The following is a 10,984-nucleotide window of genomic DNA, read 5'->3' on the forward strand; positions in this document are numbered from 1 at the left end:
CGAGTACTACCACATAATTCGGTTATATCGTAAAAATAATTTTTTCCTTTAATGCTACTCGTATCTCAATTTTTTTCTCTTCTTCCCATTTGACATTTTTGCTAAGTTTTCAATATTTTGACCTTAAATATGTTAAAAACTACCCTGTATATTGAATTGATATGTGATACTAATATATTTATATTTACATTCAAAAAAACCATGGTTAAAGTATCGCTTTGAAGACCATGCAGTTAAATGGGAAAAAAAAATGGAGGAGTAAATTAATTATATAGGCTAATAAAAAAATTGAGGGAGTAGTGATTTTGTTTTTGTTACCACGGGGTGCAATTTGATTATTTGAAGAGTTGGAAAGATGCCGGCAAAAAATAACCATGTCAATTTGTAGTAGACAATTCATTTACTACTCATGTCACTCTTGACTATTTAGCCTCATTGCTTGGTCTATTTAAGGCACACTCTTCATCCAAACATTTCACAAGTTACACTCCTACACTACATACAACAAAGTCTTAATATTCCATCTCTCTTTTTCTAACTACCATAGTACTTCTAAAATTATGGCAACCTCTTTAGCATTCTCTAAGACCATATTCTTCTTCATTATTGCCATCAACATATGTCTCCATGGCGCCTACGGAGACTTCGGCCATGCCACTTTTTACGGTGGAGGAGACGCCTCCGGTACAATGGGTGAGTCTTGTAACCCCTTCTAGTATTTTTATATCATTATATACACCACACACAATGTAATTAGCCAATGAAGGTACTCTCAAATACATAAACCTCTAAATCAGGGACGAACCTAAGTTCAAATTTTACCTAGGGCTGAAACATCGTGTTTACCTATATTTCGAATTATATTTATTTAAAACAAAAAAATTATTGTATTATATATTTTTTCCGAAAAACTCACCCTGGCCATGACTTAATCAGCCTGTGCTTAGCTTCATCTTTACTTAGAATGGTAGTACTCCATATAATATAAGGTTTTTATGCATGTAAAAAAAAAAGTATTTTGAGTAACTACTAAAAAAACAATGTTATCTTAGTGTCTCAAGAGACCTTTTAAAACGGTAGTAAAAGGTAAAAAGCGCGCAGTTTTATCCTTGTGTTGTGGCTACTTAATATTTGACTATGAAATTGTAGGCGGCGCGTGTGGATATGGAAATCTGTATAGCCAAGGGTACGGGACTAGCACGGCAGCACTTAGTACAGCTCTATTCAACAATGGTTTGAGTTGTGGTGCTTGTTACGAATTAAGCTGTAGCGGAGACCCTAAATGGTGCCTCCCCGGTAGCATTATGGTCACGGCTACCAACTTCTGCCCTCCTAACCCTTCATTGCCAAATGACAATGGTGGATGGTGCAACCCACCTCTTCAACACTTCGATTTGGCCGAGCCTTCTTTCTTAAAGATTGCCCAATATCATGCTGGAATCGTCCCTGTCTCTTTTAGAAGGTATTTTAACAACGCTAAATGAACTCATGTCAAACGGACCTTTATTTACAACTGTATTTTCGGTGAAAGATGAATTCATTAATATCATAATAAGCGATATGACATCTAGAAAAGAAATCGTTATCAACTGAATATAACCATTCTTAAAACAAAAGTCAATATTATTTATTTGTAGGTCTCACTTAAGACGGACTTAATTTAAGACCTCTCATGATCCTTTTCTCATTTTAAAATTATTTAAATCGATTGTAAATATGTCTTTTTAACTTAAATATTTAATGATCTATTATTTTAACTTTATGTGACACGATTTAATTGGATGTATACATTGGCAGGGTACCCTGTGCAAGAAGAGGAGGAATAAGGTTCACAATAAATGGACACTCGTACTTCAACTTGGTACTAATCACCAATGTTGGCGGTGCCGGTGACGTCCACGCCGTGTCAATAAAGGGTTCGAAGACCGGGTGGCAACCTATGTCAAGGAACTGGGGCCAAAACTGGCAGAGCAATGGTTACATGAATGGACAATGCCTATCTTTCCAAGTGACTACTAGTGATGGAAGGACAATTACTAGCAACAATGTTGCCCCTCCTAATTGGCAATTTGGACAAACTTTTGAGGGTGGTCAATTCTAATTATTTTTATTATTCTAAATACAAACTTTATTAAAAACATTTTTAGTATTTTTTTATTATTAAAATATTGTGAAATACGTATGTACTCCGTATAAGAGATGAAATTGTATGTATATGAAGAGGAGGGTGGGGGAAATTGATAGAGAGAGAGGTGGTTGGGAAAATGGTTGCAGTGGTGCTTTATTATGTTAGCACCCGCTAGAGGTCATTTAATATTTGTAGGCGTCTATTAGCAGTCGTATTGTATTCGTATAATTATACGACTAATATACAAGTATTTGCGTATGATATTGTATTCATTGGCTGATTTTGTGGCCTCTGGATAAACATATTTTGTTTTGTAAGATTATTATTGAGTATATGACAATATCAGTAGGTTAGTTAGTAGTTAGTTGATGAATCAAGAGTTAGTTACAAACTAACCAGTCAGTTACAACTAACTACAGTTAGCTAAACTACAGTTACTATTCTGTTGTATGTCGGTCTATGGATTGCTATATATACAAAGCAGCCAATGTATCATACTCACTTTTTCATGAAATACAAAATTCAGTTTATATTCTCTCTCAATCTACTCTCTACAATTACAACTTTTATACTTCTTCTTCATTAATTCTGATACATGTTCTATTACATTAAACACTATAGAATCCCCTACTTTTTCAGACAAGTTTGGAAGTAGGGCAAGAGACTGTATTTTTGTTGGGTATCCCCATAACCAGAAAGGCTATAGATTGTATGACCTGAAATTACATAAGATTTTTGTTAGAAGAGATGTTCTTTTTAAAGAGCATATATTTCCTTTTAAAAAGGACAAGCCTTATGAAGAGTTACAGATTACTACTAGTAGTCTGGTCAATCCAGCTGCCTCCACTATTGTTATACCTGCTGCAGTCAGAGACAGTATATCTGATACTGCTGTTGAGACTGTTCAGCATTCTGATATTGGTTCTGGCTCTGTTACTCCACCTGAGAGTTCTGATGTCAATACACAAGTTATTCAACCTGAGACTGTTACAATACGAAGATCCACCAGGCCTAGGCAAATGACCACCTGGTTGCAAGATTTTCAATGTCAGTTACCAGGACAAAGCCATGCTAACAGTTCAGTTCATGCCACTGCATTTCAAGCAGAAGTTTTAAAAGGGCTGCAAGAGTTTGATCCAGAGTATGTTGGCTCTTTATCCAATGTGATGCTTGAGCATGAGCCATACACTTACAGACAAGCTAAAAATGATCCCAGGTGGATAGAAGCAATGCAGAAGGAGGTCAGGGCTTTAGAGGACAATAAGACTTGGGAGATTGTTGATTTACCCCAAGGTCATAAAGCTATAGGTTCCAAGTGGGTTTTTAAGATTAAGTACAATAGTGATGGCACTGTGGAGAGATTTAAAGCACGTTTGGTTGCCAAGGGATTTAACCAAGTCAAAGATAAAGACTACAAGCACACATTTTCTCCAGTTGCCAAGTTTACAACAGTTAGGGCTTTGCTAGCTGTTGCAGCTGCAAAGAACTGGCCTTTGTTCCAGCTGGACATCAATAATGCCTTCTTACATGGCTTCCTTGACGAGGAAGTGTACATGAAGGCACCTGAAGGCTATCTTCTTCCAGAAGGGAAGGTTTGTAAACTCAAGAGGTCCTTGTATGGCTTAAAACAAGCTTCAAGGCAATGGAATAAAGAACTAACTAAATTTCTTCACAGCTAGGGATATATTCAATCAAGACATGATTATTCATTATTCACAAAAACTAACCCAGAAGATAACTCATTCACAGTAGCACTAGTCTATGTTGATGATGTGGTTTTGACTGGCACTTCAATTGCAGAAATAGATCAACTTAAAGAGGGATTTACATTCTGCATTTTCCATTAAGGATCTGGGGCATATGAGATATTTTCTTGGCTTGGAAATTTCAAGAAATCAGTCAGGGTTAATGATTAATCAAAGAAAGTACATTTTGGACATATTGACTGATTTGCAAATGCAAAATTGTGTATCAGTTAAGTTTCCAATGCAGCAGGGTTTAAAGCTGGCAGTGGATCAAGGGGAAATTTTGGACAATCCAAAGAAATATCGTAGGCTGGTTGGGAGACTACTGTATTTGAATATGTCTAGACCAGACATCTCATACAGTGTACAACACTTAAGCCAGTTTGTTAGTAATCCTAGGATACCTCACCTGCAGGCTGCATTGCATGTTGTAAAGTATTTAAAAGGCACAATAAACACAGGACTTTTCTACAGTGCACAGTCCAGTCTTCAGATGGTAGCCTTCAGTGATGTAGATTGGGGCCAATGTGCCTATTCTTGTAGGTCACTAAGTGGATACTGTGTACTGTTGGGCAACTCTTTGGTTTCATGGAAAACCAAAAAGCAGAATACAGTGAGCAAGAGCTCAGCTGAATCAGAATATAGGAGTCTTTCCTATACGACTTCAGAGTTGATTTGGTTGGCAGCTTTACTAAAGGATTTGGGAGTCAAGGTGCAGCAGCCTATTGAGCTTTATTGTGATAACAAGGCTGCCATTCACATCTCAGAGAACCCAGTGTTTCATGAGCGCACCAAACACTTAAGTATCGATTGCCACTTTTTAAGGGACAAACAAGAGGAAGGATTTTTGATTACTAAGCATGTTAGGACTAACAATCAACTAGCAGACTTGATGACAAAAGCACTAGGGTCTGCACAACACCGTTTTCTTGCTTCTAAGCTTGGATTGGTATTTCAAGACCCTCCAGCTTAAGGGGGGAATATTGAGTATATGACAATATCAGTAGGTTAGTTAGTAGTTAGTTGATGAATCAAGAGTTAGTTACAAACTAACCAGTCTGTTACAACTAACTACAGTTAGCTAAACTACAGTTAATATTCTGTTGTATGTCGGTCTATGGTTTGCTATATATACAAAGCAGCCAATGTATCATACTCACTTTTTCATGAAATATAAAATTCAATTTATATTCTCTCTCCATCTACTCTCTACAATTACAACTTTTATACTTCTTCTTCATTAATTCTAATACATGTTCTATTACATTAAACACTATAGAATTCAATAATTATCAACGCTATGGATTTTAACAATCTATCATGCATACTATTGTAGTAATGATTATGCAATTATATGATTACTCCCTTTTTGGCTCTTATGTAGTTATGTTCTCATATATCCATCTTGTTGAGAAGCCACTAAAGAATAATTAGGCAACTAATTATTCTCCTATATTTTTGCTAACAAGATTATTGAGTGTATATATTTAGCTTTATTCTCTCCCTAATTGTAGAGATAGCTTACCCCTTTCACAACCTAGTTGTATTATATATAGCATTGTAATTGGTAATTGTAATTTATTCAATTATTAATTAAAATCACATTTCCTATATGGTATCAAGAGAAAGGTTTCATCCTCACTAAAACCCTAATTTTTTTTCCGCCTCATCCTCACCTCGATCGACAATGTCGGGTGCCACCATCCCAAATCCCAATGATCCGAAAAACCCCTTCATCATTCTCAATGTGCATTCCGTCGTCAAATTTGATGGTACTAACTATCGACAATGGCGTACTCAACTCGAGTCCCTTTTCGATGGCTATGGACTATCCTCCTACATTGATGGAACGCCTCCCCCATCCGCAACAGTTGCCTCAACTGCTGCTGATAAACAACCAACTCCTAATCCTGCGTTCAACTCTTGGTATAGGCAAGACAAGCTGTTATTTTCCGCCGTGGCTAGCACCCTCACCTCAGCCGTTTCCCCCATCCTCAACCGCCTAACCACTACTCGTGATGCGTGGGATGCCATTACTGCTTCCTACGCACGTCCCTCCCGTGGCCACATCAAACAACTCCGTCACAAGTTAAAACACATCTCCAAAGGTACCGACTCCATCTCCACCTACATGAACCGTATCAAATCAACGGTTCATGACCTTGCTCTCTTAGGCACCATTATTCCCAACGAGGACGTCACTGACCACGTCCTTGAGGGTCTCGATGAGTCCTATCAACCCGTCATCGATGCCGTCAATGCTCGAGACGACCCTATTCCTTTTTCTACTCTTCTCGAAAAACTGATAAATCGAGAATTAGTCCTTGCCCAAACCACACCCCGTACCACCCCATCCACTGACTTCCCTGCCGTAGCCCATCCCACCTACACACGCACCCACAACCATCAATCTCGAACCCCCCACTCCGCTGCCCAGACTGCCACCAATCAACAACAATCCGCCACCACCAACCAGAACCCTCGTAATCCCTTCAAAGGCAAATGCCAGTGGTGCCATGTTCAAGGTCACACCCTTGCTTATTGCACCATTTTCAAAGCCCTATACCCTGATATCAAAGTACCCCCCTATCCACGCACCCCCACCACCACTGCCCAAGCCAACCCCACGGTGCTCACTGCCCAAATACCCTCCCCGTGGCTTCTTGATAGCGGTGCCTCTCACCATGTTACATCGGACCTCGATAACCTAGCCCTTCACCATCCCTATGATGGTACTGATGAAATTGTGATCGGCGATGGCTCCGGACTTCCAATTCTTAACACTGGTTCCACTTCTTTTTCCTCTTTTCGTCTCCTTAATGTTTTTCACGTTCCTTCTATGCATAAGAACATTATTTCCGTTTCCAAATTTTGTCACGAAAATAATGTCACCATTGATTTTTGCTCCTCCTCTTTTGTTGTGAAGGACCGTGAAACAGGAGCAGTGCGCTACACGGGACCAGCAAAGGACGGCGTCTACTACTGGCCATTGTCGTCTTCACCGCAAGCCCAAGCTACCACCCTTGCCTCGGCAGACCTACACCACCGATTTGATATAGCATTGTAATTGCTAATTGTAATTTATTCAATTATTAATTAAAATCACATTTCCTATACATCTTTCTTTTCGTTTCCTTAGATCAATTATTACTTTATTTGATCTTTTTGATATTCTACGAGCTCTAATCGGACACGGAGCTAGTCGATAGTAACGTGTTACTTTAAATCTTCCCTAAAAATTACTTCGTAATTCTTTGATCTTTTCGATTAGCTTTGGGCTCTAATCAGGTAAGGAGCTAGCCGATAGTAAGGGCCAAGGGGTACCACATGCTACCCAAATCTCCCCGAAAATAGATCAAGTTACTATTTTTTAATTTTTTTTATCCAATGATCTTTAAACATGACATTTTAAAATAAAAATAAAAATAGAATAACAAGTAAAATGTTTATTATTACTTTGTAAAAAGTTATTACTTCCTTCGTTCCATTTGTTTCTTTATGTTTGCTTTTTCGGCACTATTCACTAGTAGTGAATATCCAATACAACTTCTAATATATAACATAAAAGATAGTCGTGCTCACCGAATGGATTATAAAAATCAAACTTTTATAATTTTTTTACATGTAGCTGAAGATACGAACAAAAAAAAAAACGTGCATTGGCATATATGTATAAAGCAAATGTAAAGAATTAAATGGAGCAGATGAAGTATAAGTTTACAACATGATAATATCTTGATTAATATAGTACACATTTGAAAATCAAATTATGTATTCCATGTCTTTTATTAAAACAATTACATCGTATACTGAGATCATTCTGGTTTACTTGATTTAATTCTTATTAGTATTTCATGGGTCAAAAAATAGTTTGGAAGAGTCCAAAAGATTTGATCTGTTAGCCTACTATACTTTAACATTTGGTAATTAACAAATAAAAAAAATTTATTTTAGCTTAATACTATAATGCAATAAAGACTTTCCTCTTTCTTTTTTGTTTTTGAAAATAAAATAAAATTTGAAAAGGTCATAAAAATTAGACTTAAGAGGGGGCTATTTGATTATTATAACACTAGCAGGGCCGTCTGGGAAGTTCTAGTGGCCCTGTGCGAAACTTTAAAATAGGCCCCCTGTGACACCCCTCGATAGGGCATCAAATTTAAAGCGGAAAATACGAGATTTTTGAAACCTTTAAAAGTTTAAAGTGCGAAATCCACCATAAGTGATCAAATAAAAATGAAAAGAAAGATAATTAAGTTTTACAATTTAAAACAAGTGCGTTGGGGAAAAGATATCCCACGAATAAACACAAGTCTAACGATAGGTGAGTTTAAGCAAACTATAACTAAGGTCCAAGGGTCAACGTTATCGCTAGCTCACACGTCTTCCCCATAATCTGCATCACAAACCTGTCATTCATGTAAACATGAACGCCACAGTCAGTGGGGAGTAACTCAGGGTTCTCCCAGCCACAATATGTCGAAATGCACATAAGCAAGAACTTAATTAAACATATTGATCATGCATCATACTTGAATAATATGAACAAGGGAATATAACAATAATCATAATGAGATAGGCATATTGCATTCTTAAAGAGATAGGCATGGTACATCATATTAAACATGCTTTCAAGGTAGCAAAACATGGATATGAGATTAGGCATCGAATCATATGAAGAAGGTAAACAACGGATCAATTAAATAGGAAATACATGGATGGAAACCAATAGCCATTACTTTGAAAATCTCTTAACAACCATAGCACGGGACGTGGCTACTAATGTCACATTCATACTTATGGCTTGCATCTCACCATAAGAACAGATGGGAACATCAATCCCGGCGATCATATCGCAACTAGGGGCTTGCATCTCACCACTAGTATCCGATAGGACCAAGACTCTCACAAACAATCATAGAAGACGTGCACTCTCGTATATAAGAACACGCCAATGACCGTAACAAGCAAGACATTTACAAAGGCTTTGACTCAAAACAAGACAAACCCCTAGACTCCAACCTCCTGGTAGGACGACGCTCATAATACGGTCCTAGTCTAAATCGGCGGACTCTCGGGATGGACGACACCCGATTCGACATACAATCCCAAATCGTATCCAAGACTCGATCCATGGTACACCTAACCGTGACCGAAAAGTCGAGTAACCCCAAATCGGAACTTTGTCACCTAACCGTGACCCACGAACCGAAGAGGCGGAAGGAATAACCCAACTCGGAAATAATGGCACTTAACCGTGACCCAAGGTCCGAGGGCAAAGTAAGGAATGTCAAGCCGTCACACAATGTAAACCGTCACACTCCGGTCACAAATACGAGTAACAATGATTATATAAACTGTAACACCCCTATACTCCAAGTGCCTTACCAGGACCACTCAGGTATAAGGATACTACCATCTCGGTTACCCGAGGCAATGATAATCATAAGACAATAAAGAAACATACTTTATTAAATAACTTTAAGTGATTACATAACAAACCATCTGTAAGCAAAATACAACTGTTCTCAAACTATAAACCAACTGAATGGAACTGCCTTAACAAACACAGCGGAAGACTAAAGACTCTGATATGTGATGACTCCATCCCCAGCTAGATCCCACGCGTATCCAAGATATACCTGTCAAGCAACTGCTCACCACCCCCGAATGGATCACCACAGTTTTTAAAACATTTAAACGGGGTCAGTACTAATCACACAATCAATGTAGATAACAATAATAAGATAAACAGACAGCTGAACTGTCACACACACACACACACACACACCACCAACCAATTCCCATCATCTCAATATCGATCGTCCCCTTTGGACCCGACGCTGCGATGGGGACCGCAGCCGTTCCCACCTAAGCCCCGCTCATCATACCGAGCGATAACCCTGTCCCATTAATGTGCACATCCCCTTTCGTGGCGGGTTCCACGAAGGGCGAAACTAGGGCGTGAGATCACTCCCGCAAGTGACCCCACTCAGCCGAGAACGCATCTCGAGAGCCATAGAAACCAATCACAATCACAATCACAATCACAATCACAATCACAATCATCATATCAAACAACTAATTACAGCACATCACCAATATCCCATTATGGGACTAATACTGAGTAGGAAATCCTACCTGGAAAGCACAACACGCAGACGGTATCTACAATTTGTCTCAAAACGCCTCTTCTACGAATTCTCCTCCTAACATATAACACATAAAGACTACCAATTACTTACTATTCATAAAACCCCCAAATCCTAAATTAGGGTTTGACCAAACCTAGCAAAACATTATATAAATTATATTAAAAGCTTACCCTCGACGCAAGGAATCCAACGACACGAACTACGATACGAACTGACCGTCTGAACTCCGGGAATTGTCAAGAACGCGATTAGGAAGAAGACAAGTTGCTTTCTCTCTTAAACAGGTTTTAGGTTTTGTAAAAAGTGATTTAGAACAATGACGAATATGTTTAAATACCTTAATCGCGTAATTAACAAAACCCGAGAAAACTCCCCCGTAAAACCGGACACTCGATCGAGTACCCAAGGTACTCGATCGAGTACCCCCTTACTCGATCGAGTACCCCAGCTACTCGATCGAGTACCCAACAGGTCAGAAACTATTTTATTTCGCAACTTGCCCATACTCGACAGAGTAAGGGCTACTCGATAGAGTACCCCAAGACATATAAATACGGAGTATTACAGTCTTCCCTCCTTAAAAGGAACTTCGTCCCCGAAGTTCAACCCATACTCTAAAAACAACCATACTAACTCGACCAAGACACAACAACATAACTAAGAACTCAAAAACTCGACCAAACATAAAACATGAACTCTTAACACCCACTCCACCAACTATGTTTACTTCCTTAACATGACTCACGATATCGCATCCACCACATATATATTTCTCACGACACCAACTTCATACATAACCAACCACCATCCACTAACACTGCTAGCTCCATAATATCATCCACTATCAAATCCAAAATCAAGACACTCATAGACATCAAACGGAATGTTACATTCTACCACCCTTAAAAGGAACTTCGTCCTCGAAGTTTACTCAGACTCATAACATCATCCTCCAA

At 38.6% G+C, this 10,984-nt stretch overlaps 1 protein-coding gene across 1 annotated transcript; it reads left to right on the plus strand.

Moving 5' to 3' along the window:
• The first annotated feature begins 453 nt into the window (after window positions 1-453).
• On the plus strand, window positions 454-2,430 carry LOC141611739 (expansin-A8-like). The gene is made up of 3 exons (XM_074430349.1): window positions 454-693; window positions 1,150-1,462; window positions 1,798-2,430. Exons 1-3 carry the CDS (start codon window positions 561-563, stop codon window positions 2,099-2,101), a joined length of 750 nt encoding a protein of 249 aa, XP_074286450.1. The 5' UTR covers window positions 454-560; the 3' UTR covers window positions 2,102-2,430.
• The last annotated feature ends 8,554 nt before the right edge of the window (window positions 2,431-10,984 follow it).

This window comes from Silene latifolia, chromosome 11, assembly GCF_048544455.1.
Source record: "Silene latifolia isolate original U9 population chromosome 11, ASM4854445v1, whole genome shotgun sequence".
In the NCBI taxonomy this organism is placed as follows: domain Eukaryota; kingdom Viridiplantae; phylum Streptophyta; class Magnoliopsida; order Caryophyllales; family Caryophyllaceae; genus Silene; species Silene latifolia.